Source organism: Monodelphis domestica, chromosome 7 (assembly GCF_027887165.1).
Source record: "Monodelphis domestica isolate mMonDom1 chromosome 7, mMonDom1.pri, whole genome shotgun sequence".
Classification (NCBI taxonomy): Eukaryota; Metazoa; Chordata; class Mammalia; order Didelphimorphia; family Didelphidae; genus Monodelphis; species Monodelphis domestica.
Window position 1 is genome coordinate 240,372,175 of NC_077233.1, and position 19,738 is coordinate 240,391,912.

The window sequence follows — 19,738 nt, forward strand, 5'->3', positions numbered from 1 at the left end:
TTAGTGTTTTTTCTTGTAGACCCTGCAAGTTGTTCAGGGGCATTGCATTGACACTAATGGAGAAGTTCATTACCTTCAATTGTACCACAATGTATCAGTCTCTGTGTACAACGTTCTCCTGGTTCTGCTCCTTTCACTCTGCATCACTTCCTGGAGGTTGTTCCAGTCTCCATGGAATTCCTCCACTTTATTATTCCTTTTAGCTCAATAGTATTCCATCACCAACATATACCACAATCTGTTCAGCCATTCCCCAATTGAAGGGCATCCCCTCATTTTCCAATTTTTGGCCACCACAAAGAGCGCAGCTATGAATATTCTTGTACAAGTCTTTTTTCTTATTATCTCTTTGGGGTACAAGCCCAGCAGTGCTATGGCTGGATCAAAAGGTAGGCAAAGTTGTTTTTTTTTAAAGGGGAGAGGGAGCAGTTCAGGAAAATGAACATATCAAAAGAATCTTACAACTTTCCATACCCCTAATATCTCATCAATATGATGTTAAAGTGGTACAAAATTTTCCACTTCTTCTTCACTTCCTAGCTAGATTATTATCAGTACATATTGACAATTTTATTCTACAGTATTTAACTTGATGCTATTACAGTATCTCTGTCAAGAAAATCTCAAATGGGGGGCAGCTGGGTAGCTCAGTGGATTGAGAGCCAGGCCTAGAGAGGGGAGGTCCTAGGTTCAAATCTGGCCTCAGACACTTCCCAGCTGTGTGACCCTGGGCAAGTCACTTGACCCCTATTGCCTAGCCCTTACCACTCTTCTGCCTTGGAGCCAATACACAGTATTGACTCCAAGATGGAAGGTAAGGGTTTAAAAAAAAAGAAAAGAAAATCTCAAATGGAATCACAAAGTGTCAGAAATGACTGAAATAACTGAATGACCACAAAAATTCATTTTGTATGTTGGTTTTTTTTTTTTGGCTCTGATTATTTCTTTCTAGGTCAATTCATATAAATCTTTCTAATCAAATCATCATAGTCCACTAATTTATATATCACCAATTCATTGCTGTTATTGCTCAGTTGTTTTCAGTTGTGTTGGATTCTTTGTAACCCTGTTTGGGGTTTTCTTGGCAAAGATGTTGGAGTGATTCACCATTTCCTTCTTCAGTTCATTTTACAAATGAAGAAACTGAGGCAAACAAGATTAAGTGACTTGTCCAGGGTCATACATCTAGTAAGTTTCTGAGGCTGGATTTGAATTTAGGCCTCTCTGATTCCAAGTCTAGCATTCTATCTACTGCATCACCTAACTGCTTCATTATACTACTATCTAGCCATTCCCTGATCAGTGGGTACTTCCTCCCCTGCCATTTTTTGCTGCCACAAAAAATGCTACTCATACATATATATTTCTGTCTGACTTCCTTTGGGATACATGGGTAAATGTTTAGCTTAGCATTGGAGGGCTCTGTGTCAAAGAATGGAAACATTTTGTTCATGTTTTTGAACAAAATTTCAAGTTACATTCCAAAATTGTTGGAACAATCTGCAGCATCACCAACTGTATATTAATATGTGTCTCTCTCCCCAGTCTCTACAAAGAAACTAGTTATTCTGATTTGGTGCAATCTTTTATATGTTCATGCTCCTTCCTATTAGAATTACTTATAGTTTTCAACCATGTATTCATTTGTGGATGGTTTTAGACTTGACAAATTTATGATCATCTTAAATATCAGATCCTATCAGAAATACAAAGATTTTTTCTTCAACAGCCACTTTCTTTTCTTATCCTAGCTGCATTGATTTTACTTGCACAAAAGTTTTCAGTTTCATGAAACTGAAATTTATTTTTTTGTTAACTATCATTTGGTTAAGAATTCTCCACCTAGGATGTAGACTCTAAACTATCACCCTAGTACAAATATCAATAATATGGAAATAGGTCTTGATCAATGACACATGTGAAACCCAGTAGAATTGCGCATCAGCTACAGGAGAGGGGGTGGGGGTGAAGGAAGGGGAGGGAAAGAACATGAATCTTGTAACCATGACAAAATATTCTAAATTAATTAATTAAAAATTTCCAAAACTTGGGGGAATAAAGAATTCTCCCCCTAATATGAATAACATGGAAATAGATTTTGAATAATGATACATGTATGACCCATTGGAATTGTTTGTCAGTTCTGGGAAGGGGGAGGGAAGAGGGGTGGGAAAAATCATGAATCCTATAACCATGGAAAAATATTCTAAAAATAAATAAAGGAATTCTCCCCCTAGCCATGCCTGAGGAAAAAAATTCTATCCACTTTTGTCCAATTTTTAAAAATTCTCTGACCTGTTACACTTAATCAGAACAGAATCTTAGACCCCCAAAGACTGCTAAAATGAATTATTACTTCATCAACCAACAGGCAAATATGTATTCTGAATTACTTGTGTCAATAGGAGGGAAATATTACCTACACAATATCTATTCCAAAGTATGATTGGGCTTTAATAATTAATGGTTCTGTAGCAGGATTCATGGTTAATGAAGACCCAGATAATCAAAAGATTAAACTAATTTGCATGGGATCCATATAGTTAGACAGAAATTCATATAATTAATGTTGGGTTTGGTTTATTATAGATATGAGTAAATACATAGCAGAAAGAATTAGTTTTTAAAAGTATGTAGCTATGTAGTTTCAGTTTTTTCTTTTTTTAGGGATACAGGGGAGAAGCAGTATGGTACAATAGAGAGAATTAATCTTCAAGCCAGGACAGCATTGGTTCAAGTCCGACACATAATGGCTGTGTAACTCTGGGCAATTTACACAAGTTCTCAGTGCTCTAGTAATTTTTTTAAGAATATAAGTTTTAGAGAAGATGTCAATCTGCTTTGGTAGAAATAGATTCCTCATTTGGGCATTCCCTATGCCATTGAAATAAAAGATCCAGTAACTAGCCTATCTCAATAATTTTATGTTTTGTTTTTATCTCAAAATTAGATGGAAGAAATTGGATTCATGGTATGATTTCCTTCCTCCAAGAAAATGGCTTTTCATGAATATTAGAATTTGTACTGGAATAATGACTCCCAACTCAGAGGGATGCTCAACTAAATAAAAGGATTGTTTTTATTATCATGATTACTAACATAAGTTTTACATAGTGTTTGTGTGAGTTGGACAAGAAAATGGACCATGAAGATTAGAATTTGGGAAGTTGATGCTCAGAAGGCATGAAGATTGCAAAAAAAACAAACAAACAAGTAAAATTAAAGCTAACAATATAAAAGGACTTTTAAAGCTCTGTTTGTACAGAGGAGGAATGAGGAACGCATAGGCCAACTTCTTTGGATGAATGATGTTAATGGATGACAGAGAAAAAATCAAACTATACAACTGTCTTTTTGCACCTATCTTCTTTGCCAAAGAAAATAATATTTAGTCTAGAAATGACAAAACAAACATTTCCAAGGGAAATGGAGCCAAACAGAAACAAAAAGATAGAAGACAACTAAAACTCAAAACAAATTCAAGTCTCTTAGTCTGGAAGAATTATGAGCCAGTACTCTGAAAGAATTTATAGAAATGATTAGGGAATTACCTTTTATGATCTGAGGAACTCATGGAAGAAAGACTAGAAGACTTGGGTAGGGCAAATTTCTCCCATTTAAAAAAATGGAATAAGACTGATTCTTCTTTGGTTAAATGAGAGGGTTTTACTAGATGGGGTCCTACCCAGCTTTAAATATATTATAGAATAAACTCAAGCAGCTAGGTAGCACAGTGGATAGCGTGTCAGGCCTGGAGTCAGCTAGGCAAGACCTCAGTTCAAATCTGCCCTCCTATATGTATTAACTGTGTGACTCTGGACAAATCACTTAACCCTGTTTACCTCAGTTTCCTCATCCATAAAATGAGCTGAAGAGGGACATAGTAAAACCATTCTAGTATTTTTGCCAAGAAAACCCCAAAGTGAGTCATAAAGAGTTGGACATGACTGAAATAACTGGACAACAACAAAGAACTCCATTTAGCAGATGAGGAAATAATAAACCTTTGAGCTTCGAGAGATTAAAATCATTTGCTTAAAGTTATGCAACTAGTAAGTGGTGTAATCTAGCTTTGAATAGGTCTTCTTGGGCTTGAAGACTGAAACGATTTCATTCTTTTCAAAGCAATCTACTGATCTAGTCCTCATAAAAATAGGTTTGCTCCTAATAAAAAGAGCTTACCTGACATTAGATTGCAACAATCCTAATAAAATGTCTAAAGAAGGGGGAAATGGTCTTCTTTTTAATTAGTTGATTTGAGGCTAAATGTATCATTTTATATTGTGGTGGATCTTTTTTTCCCCAGTTTAAATATTTTTGTTTTTTTACATTAAAGTTCCCAGGTATCTCCCTCCCTTCCCTGCACTGGAGAAGGAAACATCTGACAAAAAAATAACAGTTATGTATACACGTGCTTCAATTTATCAGTTCTTTTTTGGGAGGTGAACATTTATAGCCTGTTAGTCAAACAATCTTTTTTCTTAATAAATTTTTTGGCTTGTTGCCCTTTGTCCTGAAGACGAAGGGACTCCCCCCCCCCCCCCCTTCTGCAGTGTGGAAAACAACTGAAAGCTGAATAAGCTTCACATCATCAAAACCGCTTGTAAATATTAACTACTTGATCAGCTGTTGCACAATGACCAGGTTGTGCCCTGAACAATCCACACCTTCTTCTCCTGTGGCTCTATGAGACAGCATGAATCCTTAGTTGCATTCTGCATGCAGCATTGACTCTAAGAGGCAAGCTGTTAATACAAAGATTTAGTTTTTAAAGATCCCCCAGCATCCATGCCGAATCAGAAAACAAGTTTCACTTGCAAGTTTCTCTGCTTTCTCTTTTAAGAAAGAAAATGTTTCTTTTAAAGTAGGTAAAGAGCATGTCATTCTTGAGAGTCAGAAGATCTGGGTTCAAGTCTCAGTTCTGGTATTGCCTAGCTGTGTGACCCTTCACCCCAGTCTTATTTTCCTTATTGGTAGAGTGGAATTAGCATACTTCCTCCCTCCCTCCCTCCTTCCCTCCCCAAAACGTGAATTACAGAAATTGTTTACCTATCACATGCTGGATGCTGGATTTCTGGTGCTTTGATAGTCATGGAAATACATTCTACTATTTGCTCTGTCAACCTTACTGACAAAATATTTAGTATGTTAGTATGCAAGATGCACAGGAAGCATGGTCTAATGGAAGGAACACTGAACTAAGAATCAGGAGACCTGACTTTGTCGCTTGTGAATTAAGAATGTCACCTTGGCCTCTTCAAAGTTTCAGTAAATATTTATCTATAAGAGGGGATAATACTTGCATTATTTATTTCACAAGAGTATATTTAAGGGTGAAATGAGGTTATATAAAATTTTTGTAATGCAGATCAAAGCATTCTTTTAAAACTTTATTTTTCCCATTTTATTTTATTTTTGATCTGTCTTTTCTTTTACAGTATGGCTAATATGGAAATATATTTTGCATGACTGTACATGTTTAATCTATATCAAGATATTTGCTTTCTCAAGGAAAGGAGAGGAAAGGGAAGGAATGTAAAACTTAAAAATTATTTTTAAAATAATGGATGGATGGATGTTAAAATGGAAGTTAAAATTCTTTTTCATATATAATCAATAAAAAGAAAAATTAAACATTCTTTAAAAAATTATAAGTATAATCCAATAATTCCAGCTCTTATTATCACTCTTACTATTGTTGCTACAAAATCTAGTTATCATCAGCAACAACTTTAGGCAAGGGTAAGAAGGCAGGAATAGATACTCTAATGCACTAGGAACTTGCTAATCCTTTAACTATACATAAATTAAGTTGGTTCTCAGAATGATACAGTGGAATGTGCCCTGGAGACAAAGGTCTAGGGTCCAAATCTTGACTCTGTAACTTATTACTTGTGTAAACATGGACAACTCACTTAACTAAGCCCCCAAACCCTATAATCTTTAAAATAATAAAGTTGCCCTAATATGACCTTTATGATCACTTTCAAACCTAAATCTTTCATCCGTATGATTTTCTGGTCCTAGATCATAGTCCACTTAATCTTTTTTTAAATTAATTAAATTAATTAATTAATTAGATTAATTAATTTATTACCAATTACATGTTATAACACATTTCCACACAAGTTTTCCCAAGTTATATTCAAACTTATCCCCCCCCCTTCCCTTTCCTCTCCCAGTGTTGGCAGGCAATTTGATCTGTGTTATACACGAATTACCTTGTAAAACAGATTTACATATTGTTCATTTTTTGAATAATATTATGAAATCCAAACCCCCAAACATAAACCAAAATAAACAAGTGAAAAAATCGTGTGCTTTCATCTGCGTTCTGACTCCAACAGTTCTTTCTCTGGAGGTGGAGAGCATTATTTGTCATAAGTCCCTCAGAATTATACTGGATCTTGGTTTTGCATGGCCTCGTATTCTGAATTGTCAACGAAAGGCCAATGAGGGGAATAAGAAAAAGTGAAGAAGATACTGTGTCCGTATCAATTGTTTTTACCTTTCTACAAGTCAACTCTCAGTCATTTAAAGTTTCATTATTCAGTTTCAGGCTTATTCATATTAATGAATTTTCTCTTTTATTTTACTCTTGTCTACTCATATCCCACTTCATTTTGTAGGTGTGGAATGGACTGGTTGAGGAAAGGGGTGAAAAAAAATGAGGATATGGGCTTTTCTTTATATATTTAGACTATGCCAAGTCCTCCAACGGCAAAGATGATTAAGAGAAATGACTGGACCTATTATTATTATTATTATTATTAGGGCAACTAGGTTGCACAGTGGATAGAATATTGAATTTGGAGTCAAGTTTTCCCTCTGACAATTACTAGCTGATGGGGACAATAATAGCACAATTCTCATAAGGTTGTTGAGAGGATAAAATGAGATAGAATGTAAAACACTTTGGAAACTTTAAAGTGATAAAAAGATAAAGATCTGAAAAAAAATATATCCACACACAAATGTCATAATTATTGTTTTTGTTATAATTATGTGAATCCAGAGCAAAGAGATAATTTATTGTAGTCCACTGAAAAGATAGGTTTTCTTTTTCTTTTCTTTTTTTTCCATTTGAATAAGTTTATTTAGTCAATTTAGAACATTATTCCTTGGTTACAATAATTACCTTATTTCCCTCCCTCCCCTCCACCCACTCTTCCTGCTGCCAACACACAATTTCATTGGGTATTGAAAAGATAGATTTTCATAGACATATATTATTGTGTTCCTCTGTGAGATTTTAGATTTCCAATAACTGCAAATAAGCAGAAGTTAATTTCCTTTAATGTTAACTCATTCTTAGCTACTTTTGCTAATAGGGTAAATATACAGGGCAAAAGGATTCCAGATATTGTAAGGTTCAATTTTCACATTAGAATTTAATTTGACATTAGTACAAAATGCAATGTGAGCACCCTCTCCCTCAACGTTTTCCTCAGGGGGTCTTTAGAATATAATTAAGCAGTATTTCTCATGTCTTGTTCCCTTCTCTCCACTCACCTGGCCCCACTTCTAGATCAGGCTGAAATTACCTCCTGCCATAATTGTTACGGTAACTTTCTAATCTGTTTCTGGCTTTAAGTCTTAAACTAATCTGTCATTAACAAAGCGACCAAACTAATCTTAGTAAAGCTCAAGTATGACCATGCTACTGTCCTGCTCAAGAATCTTCAGTGGTGGGAGCAGCTGGGTAGCTCAGTGGATTGAGAGTCAGGTCTAGAGATGGGAGGTCCTGGGTTCAAGTGTGACCTCAGACACTTCCCAGCTGTGTGACCCTGGGCAAGTCACTTAACCCCCATTGCCTTAAAAAAAAAAAAGAATCTTCAGTGGTTCCCCATTGCCACTATGGTAAAACACAATGCCTCACCTGGCTTTTTAAAGTCCTTCACAATCTGATTCCAATATACCTTTTTAGACTTATTTTACATTACTTCCTTCCTTTCAAGTACTATATATTTTAGCCTATTTGCTGTTTTGCAGCCTTGCAATTTAATTTCATATCTCAGGGATTTAGCACAGCCTGTCCCACAGTATTTGGAATGCACTCCTTCCCTACAAGCTTGCTCCTGACTTTTAAGAAACTTTCACTCTCAAGCATCGCCTGATAGAGAGAGAGGCTTTTCCTAATGAACTCACGTTGTTCCTATTATGTACTCTCAAATTGCCCTTTAGTTATTCATTTGTATAAATGTTATATCTCTAGGGGGAAATGTTTTCTTTTAACATAATTGTCTTTGTTACATCCAGCCTCCTACACAGAAGAGATGCTTCATGGACCTTGGTTGGACAGGATGGTTAACAACTATGGCAGTTTCCCTGATAAAAAGATTTCTACTTTCTTGGTTTGGATGCTTTGCCAAAGAGGTCTCTTAGAGCAGAAATCTTTTCTGATTCAAATCTTCCAAGGAGGACTTGAAAGGACAGCTGCTTTCATGAGGCAGAATCTTGAGTCTGACCTTGTTTCAAGAACAGCACTTTTTCTTTATGTCTTTTTACATCACTATAAGAATTGCCTCTTTTCCCTTTAATTAATTTAATCACAGAAAATACTCATTAACTTCAATCTTAATTCTTCAGTGCTTTTCAAACTTCACACTTTTTAAAACTCATAAGACTGTGGGCATTCTGTGGCTTGAAATTCCTGGAAATCTTTTGCTTCCTAGAACTTATCGTTGATTAACTATTACTCTCATTTTCATGAAGACTCAGGGAAAGCCAGCACTCTACAAATTTGAATAGTATCTTTGAGCAAAAGAATCCAATTGACTTACCTGCCCCTAACATCACAGAAGGGTTACTAGTGTTGGTACAGCTGGTGATAGCAGCAATAACGACAGAACCATGGGTCAGCGTAAATTCACTATTATCATACACAAATTTCACATCATCCTTATGACGTTCCGGAGGCACTTGAAATCCTTTAAATCCTTGCTAATGAGGGAAACAGAAAAACCTCCTCTAAATCCAGTCATGTTAGAAGAGATACCTACTTTTTCCCCATTTAATTTTACACAAACAGCATACTTTAGTTCTGACAGTGATAACTTGAAGAATTAAAAAGCAAAGCTTGTTTTCCTCTCTAACTTTTTATAAAAGGTACTCAGGAGGCTGCTAGGGGCTTACTGGATAGGCCTGGAGAAGGGTGGTCCCTGGATTCAATTCTGACCTCAGACACTTCCTAGTTGTGTGACCTTCACAAGCCACTTCACCCCAATGACAGAGCCCTTACTGCTCTTCTCCCTTGGAACCCATACTTAGTTTAGGATCAATTCTGAGTCAGAAAATAAGGGTTTTAAAAAAGGTCCTTAGGAAGTCTGAGGCTCACTGTGCTTTTTTAATGCCTCTCTTAAGATGACTAAAAAGTGCTTCTTCCCCCCTTCTCAGAAGAACAGTGAAAAAAGTGAAATCAGCAAGTTGTAAATTATAAAAAAATGACTCAAAACAAAGTTAGTGATGCTAGCATAGATTTTTTTTCCAACAAATCATGCATAGATGACAATATTTTGGGATATTTGTATTTTTCTGACCTATTTTGGGGTAGAAAAAAGCAGCATGGCCTAATGGATAAAACACTGGCTTTCAAGCTATCAGGATCTGGGTTCAAGTACCAGCTATCCAAATTCCCCTCTATGGTACCTTCTGTCAGATTATCTCTAACTTATCTGTACAAAGTTGTCTATATATTGTCTTCCCTTTTAGACTATAGCCTCCTTGAAAGTAGGAATTGTTTTTTGTCTTTTTTATTTCCCCCATAGTAAGCATAGTGCCTGGCACATAGTAGATGCTTTTAATTTGACTTGTGACCTGAGCAAGTCCCTTCACATCTCGGTGCTCAAAGGGACTCTATAAAATTATAAGAGAAAGTGCCATCTTGCACTGGGAGAAGTTTCTTCACCAAGGAATTTAATGCTAGTGAAATCATAGGTCTAGTCCACATTCCAATTCCAGTAGATGGAAGATATATTTAATAGGATAAAAGAGCCTAAATGATATACAGTAGAATCGTTTAACATGGATGTCCCAAGGATTTACCAGTTACTAAGTAGACACTATGTGTTGGGCAAGTGGGATACTAAGGATGGCAAAAGACAGTCTCAAGGAGCACATCATTTAGTGGGAGAAAAAACATGCCAACAACTATGTACAAACAAGCTACATATGGGATAAGCTGAGGATAATCAACAGAGAATATATAATTCTCTCTCTGTCTCTCTCTTTTTATATATATATATATATATAGTCAATAGAGACTAAAGTCTTTGTCTCTAAATATAATCACAGAGAATATATAAAATCAATAGAGAGACTTCTAGAATTAAGGGGAATCAGGAAAGGCTGCATTTAGAAAGTGGAATTTTAACTGGGAAGTCAGGAAGCAAAGATGAGGAAGGAGAACATGGCAGCCATGGGAGACAGGTAGAGAAAATAGTCAGCAGCAGTTAAGGGGTTAAATGGATAGGGAACCAAGCCTAGAGATGAAGGAAGTCCTGGAAGACCACTTTCTAGTGATATGATCCTGGGCAAGTCACTTAACCCCAATTGCCTAGCTTTTGCTACTCTTCTGCCTTGAAACTGATATTTAGTATCAATTCTAAGAAAGAAGGTAAGGGTTTTAAAAAATGACCAGAAAGGTGGGAGGTCTGAAGGGCTTTGAACACCAGGCAGAATGTGTCATTTAACCCTAATTAAACCTATAATTCTATAATCTGCAAAATAAAGGAAATGATGTTTGTACAACCTATTTGACAGGGTTAAAGTAGGGTCATATGAGAAAAGCATGTTTGATACTCACTAAATTTAAATATGCTACCAAGGGCCCTCTTACCTTGGCTCCCAGGCAGCTCTCAAAGTCTTTTTTCATTTCAGACACTGCTACTTTATCTTGAGGTCTTTTGGGTCCACTGCAGCAGGGTACCACAGTTTTCAAATCTAATTCCACAATCTGCTCAAAAGAACTCTAGGATTTACTAATATACCAACAAAGAAAAAATATTAACTCTGCAAATATTTTTAAAGACAATGTACATCTTGAAAATATTTATATTTTACATCATTTTCCAATTCAGTTCTTCAAGTGAGATAGGATGAGGCAGGATACTCTATCCTTTCTTCCCAAGAGGACCTAAAGCAGTATGAGTAATTTTCTTCTTTTACTTTGGAAAATGGCACAAACTGAGTGAAATAATATACAAAACTATCCTTCTCCCTTCCCCCCCTCTTCCTGCCAGAGTAGCAAAGGTCCTACTGAACACGAAATTTTCTTTGAGTTTAAGTGAGGATCTCCTCAAAAGCCAAAATATATGAATATTTTCCTCATTCTCTTGCAAAGATTTCATATGAAACCAAACAATGACTGCATTTGTATCCTATCAATTCTTGGCTAATGGGAAGGCTTGCTTTTAAACTGAAACACTAGAATAAAATAGGAATGAATAAAGAAAAACATTTTTCTGAGTATATTGAACAATTATGAATTTTCATCTGTCTTTATCCCCTTCTCCTTCCACTCCTCTGTGCCATGATGATGGGTCATTCCTTTATATGACTCCTTAATTCTTATCCCCATTTCTAATAATTCCTCCCCTTACTCTTTTCCACTCTGCCTCTGGAGACCCCTCCTCTACTTTACTGTCAAGAAACACTTCTTCCACTTCCTCCTTGATTATATAAAATCATCTTCCTCCTCTTTTTTACTACTATCTACCAACTTTTTAGGTCATTCTAATTTTCCCAAAGACTTTACTGTCTTCCTCTCTACCACAAATCTTGCAACCCTCCTCAAGAACTATAATATCTATTGATTTCTCAACATCTACGATCCCTTTCTCCAAGCTAAACTATACTTTGAACATAGTCTTACTTTAAAGTTCACAATTTTTGAATTATATCTCTGAGTTCTAGAACTAGTAACTGGCCCTCATTCCTACCCACCTACACTTCTACAAGAACCTAAAAGATCTCATACCTCCATTTCTTCTCCCTCTAATCTATCCTTTACATACTCGTCTTTCTTTACATACTTACCTTTCTTACTCAAAGCAAAAACCTTCAGTGGTCCAATGTTGCCTATTGAGTTAATTTCAAAGTTCTCTTCCTGGCTTTCAAGGCAAAGGTTTCCAAAACAGCTTTTCCTACCCCAGTTTGTCAGGGGTACAGGAAAATATCTGGTACATAACTATATTATCTAATGCAGATTAAAATATACCATCCTTTATTTCCTCTATGAATTTTTCTCTAGTGTAACTGCCTTGTTTCACAAAATGACAAACAAGGAAATATGTATTATATGATAATATATGTATAATCTCTATCATATTACCTGCCTGCTTGGGGAGGGGAGAAGGTGGGAGGGAAAGGGAAGAAAAAGAATGAGACATAGAGTTTTGGACATAGCTAATATGAAAATCTGTATAAACATATTTATTATAATTTATTACATATTTATAAGAAATCATATGCTTTATTTTATTTTGTTACATATAAGTAAAGAAATAAAAAAAACAAATGGCAACTCAAAAGTAGAATAAAATATTCCATAAAATACAAATTGATTTATAATCAATTAAATTTCAAAAATTTTGGCATGCCTTTTTAGAAGAGTTATCTATTTGTTATGTGCATATGCAAAGTAAAACTCTAGAATTTATTTCTTTTCATATTGAATAAGGGACTAAAAAAAGTTGAAAACTAACACTAAAACCTTTCAAAACTTATCTTATGAGCTAGCTAAATTGTAAAGTCAATGATTTTTTAAGAAGAGAAATATGTTTACATTTTCAAAAGACATGCAACTGATTTTCACTGCCTCTCTTATTAGTTTATCTAGAGACATTTGTAGCTCATTTATGCTTTTGTTTCTAAGCTTTTGCACCCTTTGTTCTCCTTAGGTTGTTCTATAGCTACCATCTAATATCTTACATATTTATCAGGAAGAAAAATAAATATTATATATCAACTAGCTGTATTAAATGGTAATTTTTTTCATACCTGAGTAAAATCTGGATCTTGAGATGAATCACTGAAGTTTCTGAACATTCCTACACTTTGAAGGTACTTCTGAATAGCTTTAACGTTTTTTTCATCACGACCTAAAGAGAAATTTTAAGGAATTAAAGGCAATAGACCGAATATGTTCCAGTTAAAGGCTATAAAAGTGTGAATTCATCAATAAATATAAAGCTGCATAAAAATGCTAGTGATTGGATTATTTAATTGAGAGTTCTCTTCAATAAGCCAGTTAATTTTTAATACTTATTAAGTGCTTACAATGAGTCAGGTATTGTTCTGAGCCAAGGGATATAAAGAAAGATAAAACAAGATCCCCTGCCTTCAGGGAGTTCAAATTATGGTGGGAGAAGACAAATGTAAACAAGTATGCACAGATAGGAGATATATAATATAAAAGTGAGGTGATATTCAAAGGGGAGGGCTTGTTGGTGGAGGGAGAAGATAGAGAAAAGCCTGTTGTTAAAGGTATTATTTGAGGTGAGTCTTGAAGAAAGTCAGGGAGGCTAGGACGCTGAGGTTAAGAGGGAGGACCATTCTAGGCTTGGGGAGTGGGGGCAGTCAATGAGAAAGCAAAAATTTCACAAACAGCCTTTTGAGGGTCTGACTACATAAAAAAACAATATAAGTTAAGTCTTACAGAAATGCTTATTTTTACTCAATTTTGAAGCTAAAATTATCTTTGATAAGCATCCTTTCATCAAAATATTCATTGATTTCAGATGATTTTTTCCAACTTTACTTTAGGAAATATTGCTTTAATCTCTTTCCTCAACACTAGAGAACATAAAGAAAAAAAGATGTTTCAGTAGTCTCATATTCATAGAAGAAGCACAGACAGAATAAGAAGCACAAGCTTATGATCTGGAATTCCATGCTTTATTAAGCTGAATATTCACTATTTAGAAAGATCTTTCATTTACCTGTTTGGATGAGGTAATTGATACTAATTTCATCCACTGGGAAAAATGCAGCAGTTGCACCATACTCTGGACACATGTTGGCAATGGTGGCTCGGTCGGCAATGGATAGCTGGGCTACCCCTGGTCCAAAGAATTCAACAAATTTTCCCACAACGCCAACTTGGCGAAGGTGCTAATAGCAGAAATGACCAAAAAACTTGAGATCACTTGCATCTTATATTAAATATGTAAAAGAAAAACAATGTAAGTATAAAAGACAAACAAATGTGTTCCTATAAACCAGCCTTGAAAGTAAATACTACAAATAATAAACTCACAAAATATTTTAAAAAACTAAACCAGCCTACACCCTTACTTGTGAAAATCATAAGTAACAAAAATGAATCTAATTCATTTATGTTCATTCAGGATAAATTTCTACTTGCTTTGAATGATTAGGAGATTGGCTTATTTCTAAGATTTCAAAAGTAAATTTCCCCCCCATAAATCTGAGACCAGGCTAAAATTAGACCTCACTAAAAAAAGAATCAAATTCACTTTTGCTTATCTATATAACTCTACAGTAGGTGATTAAGACATTGCCATTCAAGTCATTTTCCTAATGTGTCATAAAAAAAAATTGAATCTTTTTATCATATAAATTTTGTCCTCAAATATATTTACCTAAGAATAATTTGTATAATGTAATCTTTGCCTGAGATTATTTCATATATAAAGATAATATATAGTGGCTAATAGGTCAGTCATGGAGTCAGTAAGTGTGATGATCAAGTCCTGAATCTGACACATACTGTGTGGCCACAGGCAAGTCACTTAACTCCTCACTCCCTCAGGTAACTCAAAGGCTCTAAATTGCAGGTGAGTTGTTGGCAGTCTTGGGAAGGGAGGAAAGAGAGGACAGTGTCTACAATGGGAGATGCTTATATCTTTGAAATCACAGGTCCATACCAACCCAACTTCCCCAAAAACATTCCTATGAAGCGTTCTTTATTTATATTTTTAAAAATTCAGCAATGTCATTACACAAAACATAACTTCAAGCATATTTGCTAGACTATAGAATAAGTGACAATGGTTGGTATAAAAAGTGGATTTTGAAATCTTATCCTCTAATAAGCTTAGTCAAAAATAAGAAAGAAGCATTTAAAAAAATATCAACTTCCAAAATGTCCTAAGACTCTATAATATACAAAAAGAAAGTAATTTATATAAAAATCAATCATTCTTCCAGGAAAAGTCTTCAAAATAGAATCTGTCTTCTTTTCAGATGGTAAGCTGCTCTGCTCTCTAGAAAAGGAGGTCCTTTAAGATACTTTATTAAAATCTAAGTGCATTTTTAGTTTTCCAGAATGGAAACTTTTATGGCGACTGCAAAATAACCTAAGTCAGAACACAAAGAAGTACTATAAAAACCAGATATTTTCTTCAGAAATATATCTGAAACTTACTTGAAAGCTGTAATTTTAAAAGAATTATGAAGTAGTGGTATCATGAAATTAATACAGCAACTAATCTGAAATTTAACTGCCCACTCAGAATATTCTCCAATCCAATATATACTCATGCATCCCATAATTTTTAAAGGAATCTATTTTCTATTTCCTTCATCCAACAGAATATTACTGTCTCATCATTATTACATCCTGAAATCATAAAATGAAAGCACATGGTTACCTTGGTGATTGTCAGCACTATATCTGTGGAAGTTACCAGAGGATCAGGATTTCCCTCTAGTTTGTAACCAAACACTTGAGGAAGCACCATGCTGATTGGCTGTCCCAGCATGACAGCTTCTGCTTCTATTCCACCCACACCTGAAATAAACGACTTAATGTAATTAATATTTAAATAGAATAAGAAGAGAGACATATCAATTGTCACTACAGAGAGAGCAGATTCTTTAAGGTGCTATTATTTACAGTATACTCTTGCAACAGTACAATAGCCATTAAAATGAGATAATCACAAGAACTGGACTTGTGATTTTATTCACATAGAGAATTCCTGAATGAGAACTCCCTCTACTAATTTGGTCTAGTACATTTTCTGCAACCCATCATTTTAGGGAAATGCCCAGAGCACTGAAAGTTTAGTGCCTCACTCAGATCCACAGACAGCAGGTGTCAGAAGAAGGACTAGAACCCAGGTCTGCCTGGCTTTGAGGCTAGCTCTCTATGGACCTCACCATTGCTGTCTCAACATCAGTCAAAATACTGAAAGAAGAACAAACTTGGGCTTTGGTTAGAACATTGTACTAAAGCCAAACCTAGGTTTTTTCTTTTTAATGTGATAATTTGATTGACAATGACAAATATGGACTCTGCATCTAAGCTAGATATTGTATTGCTCACAGAGGGGTCCCAGATAGAACTACTGTGGATGACTGAGGACAGGTCCATCCCCACACAATGGGCAAAACATGCCAGAGTTCTGGCTTCATTTAAATCCCTAAACAAAAGCCAGCACTATTACTATGCCCAGGCATAGAGAGTTAGTAATTTGCAAAGTATCACATGCATATAGTCTGAGTGAAATGATAAGTATTACGGTCCATAGGATTTAGAGACTTTAACCCTAGAATAGGAAGGCTCAAGAATTTCTCCAGCTGTTATTATTTTCAAACCAGTGAGTAGCAGATTATAACCTGAAAGTGTACTTACCCCAACCTAGAACACCCAAACCATCGATCATTGTGGTATGTGAATCAGTGCCCACCAGGCTGTCTGGATAGTAGTACCCATTATGATCAAATACAACTCTTGCCAAGTACTCTAAATTCACCTGGTGGATAATCCCTGAACCAGGGGGAATAATCCTCATGTTGTAAAAAGCTTGGGAGCCCCACTAAGATAAAAAAGGGAAACAAAATTGAGAATTTGATGCACTTGTATCACCACACACATTGGAAAAGAAAAAACAAAATCCAAATCCAACCAAATGCTGCTCCTACCTTTAAAAATTCAAATCGTTCTCTATTTCTTTCAAATTCCAGGTCTTGGTTCTTCTGTAAACTATCTGCACTGCCAGAGAAAAGAATGAAATGTGTATTTACAAAGGTTAAGAGATAGCCTTTCATATGTAGTCTGATAGCATTCAAAATACTCCACACATTAGTACATCTAAAAGAGTTTCAAGTGGGTGTTAGGGGAAATAATTATTCCAGAGGGAAAAAAAATGGAAAGGTGATAAGAAGTAGAAAAAATAGCTATACTATAATCCGAGTGATTTTTATGATGCCCTGAATCCAATAGAAAGGTAATACATATTAACTAAATTTATGTGTTCAGACCAATCTAACAAAATTTTATTCTGGTGACCCAGGCTTAGGACACCTGCAGCTGGAATAACAACATTTGGAAATTATACAGAACCTTCATTTCCAAACCATTTTTCTAACTATTATTCCTAATTAGATGTCAACAGACATTTTATTTACATTTATGTATGGGGAAACAAGACAGTGATATTAAGTTATTTATCCAGGTACAACCAAATATGGGACTAATTCCTAGGTAAATGTTTTCTGCAGGGGCTAGTTCTTATTTATCTTTCAGAATTCTCCAGTGACTATAATACAATGCTCTCTCCCCTCATCCCTCATCATCAAGCATTTATTTTTTATACATTAATTTTTTACTTTGCAACATCTTTCTTAATTCCTACTTTCAAAGGAAGGAAGGAAGGAAGGAAGGAAGGAAGGAAGGAAGGAGAAAAAAGGAGGAAAGAAAGGGAAAAAAGGAGGGAAGGAGGGAAGAAGAGAAGGGGGAAGGAAAGAATCAGGGCAGAGGGAAAGAAGGAAATGAGGTAGGAGAAAAAAATCCTTGAAAAAATAAGTATAGTCAAACAAAACAAATTCTTACATTAACCTAGTCAAAAATGTGATCAAAATGCATATTAATTATCTCTTGGTTGGTAGCATTTTTAATCATTAGTTCTCTGGAATTGTCACTGCTTCTTTTTATAATATTATGTAAAATGTTCATTGTTCTGGTTCTACATTAGTCCAAACAAGTCTTTCCAGACCTTTCTGAAACTATCTCAGAGTGCTTTGTACATACTAAGGGTCTAGTGTTTTAGTGAATTAGGAGACTTCACTACTTAAAAAGCATTAAGAACATTACCAAACATAAAAAGTAAAATCTAACATGACCTTTCTTCAAGGCCATCCCATGAATCATTCCCTGGCCAAATAATAGGTTTAGAGAAGTACTGGAATGCTCTAGGTTCAAAAATATCTGCTTATTTTCCACCTACAGTAAGTTTATTCGGATTAAAAAGCTATTCTTCTAGAATGTAAATATTCCTTAGAAGATTTGGTACCAATTTATTTAATTCAGAATGCACCCCTCCCAGTGGGGGTCAACCTAATCAAACCTTGACTAGGTTGGGGAAAAAAGGAAGAAAGGGGAAAAGAGCAATAAACAAGAGCTGGTATTGCTATAAAGTGGGGCAGCTAGGTTGGGCAGTGGATAGAATATTGGGCTTAAGAGTTAAGAAAACTCTTCTTCCTTAGTTTAAATCTAGCCTCAGACATTTCCTAGTTCTGTGACCTGGGCAAGTCATTTAACCCTATTTGCCCCAATTTTCTGATCTGTAAATTGAGCTGAAGAAGGAAATGATACACCATTCCATCATCTTTGCCAAGGAAACCCCAAAGGGTATCATGAAAAATCGGACATGACTAAAAATTTTTATACTGCATAAGCTTATTTGAACCCCTCCTTCTGATGGTGTGATATAATGGAAAGAAGAGAAATATAATGAAATGCAATTCAGAAAGCTTGGGTTTCAGTCCTATTCCCAGCTCTGCCAATTTCTATTTCTCTTTCTACAGGCAAATAACTTCATTTTTCTCAGTTAACTCTTCTGTAAAATCCGTGGGTTGGATTTTAAATTCTTTTTAAGGATCCTTCCAGCTTTTTTTTTTTTTTATGATTTGACTCTGCTTAGCAATAGTTCTCCGCTAACTCCCTAATTTATAATGGCCAATAAGGACTTCTCCAAACCTCTCTTTCTCCTCTCAGGTCCCCAACTTAGATATAGCAGATTCCTAAACTACTTCTTATGCCAACACAAGGCATAGAAAAACACAAAATTATTCTCAAATGCTATGAAGACCCATTTTGCTTTCCTGTTGGTGGAAATGAGGTTTTGGGATCATCCTCAAATATCAATTTAATTCTTGGAATTGTTGATGTGAGATCTTTTTTCTGACTAACAGTGAATTGACATACAGATAGAAGAATTAAACCAAATCCATATTGACATTAATGATCATTGAAAAAATATGTAGTGTTGAATAGTGGCTAGAGAGCTGTCTTTAAAACTAACATGACTTGAGTTGAAGTCCCACCTCTGGCACATACCCAACAGCTGTATGATCCAGACAAATAATGACCTCTCAGTGTTGTAGAAAAGTCTTGAAGTCTATAAATTGCAGAAATGAGGCTAAACTGTATTGGTAGAGACAGTTTATTCACCTGGGAGTTTCTTATACCAATGAAATCCAACCCCATCGTTATCCATTACAAGCAAAATCAGAAGACGTAGGGAAGTTGCCACCAAATAGAAGGATGGCTTACAGGTTCTTTTTAGGGAACTGAATTCACTTCATTGTGTACCCTTAGACAACAGGACACATCATTTCTTGGGCTATTTTCTTCACAAAGAGAATTGGACATCATCAGACAGGATGACATGAATTACCACAACAAAGTGGAGTTGACTAAATCTTTTCAGAAAATGACTGGTTACAAACATCGAGTTATTTCAGAATCAGCTATCTGTGTGCTGTCAGA

At 35.3% G+C, this 19,738-nt stretch overlaps 1 protein-coding gene across 2 annotated transcripts in view; it reads right to left on the bottom strand.

Annotated features, from left to right (window-relative positions):
* The window catches only part of ACO1 (aconitase 1), a 75,793-nt gene that overhangs the window by 20,636 nt on the left and 35,419 nt on the right, over nt 1–19,738 (bottom strand). For both annotated transcript variants that reach the window (XM_056806633.1, XM_001365383.5), the window contains exons 5-11: nt 16,891–16,960; nt 16,601–16,784; nt 15,615–15,754; nt 13,941–14,112; nt 13,000–13,100; nt 10,838–10,954; nt 8,784–8,943 (exon numbers count right to left, since the gene is read on the bottom strand). In XM_056806633.1, the coding sequence (XP_056662611.1) occupies nt 8,784–8,943; nt 10,838–10,954; nt 13,000–13,100; nt 13,941–14,112; nt 15,615–15,754; nt 16,601–16,784; nt 16,891–16,960 (944 nt within the window). The remainder of the gene's footprint in view (nt 1–8,783; nt 8,944–10,837; nt 10,955–12,999; nt 13,101–13,940; nt 14,113–15,614; nt 15,755–16,600; nt 16,785–16,890; nt 16,961–19,738) is intronic.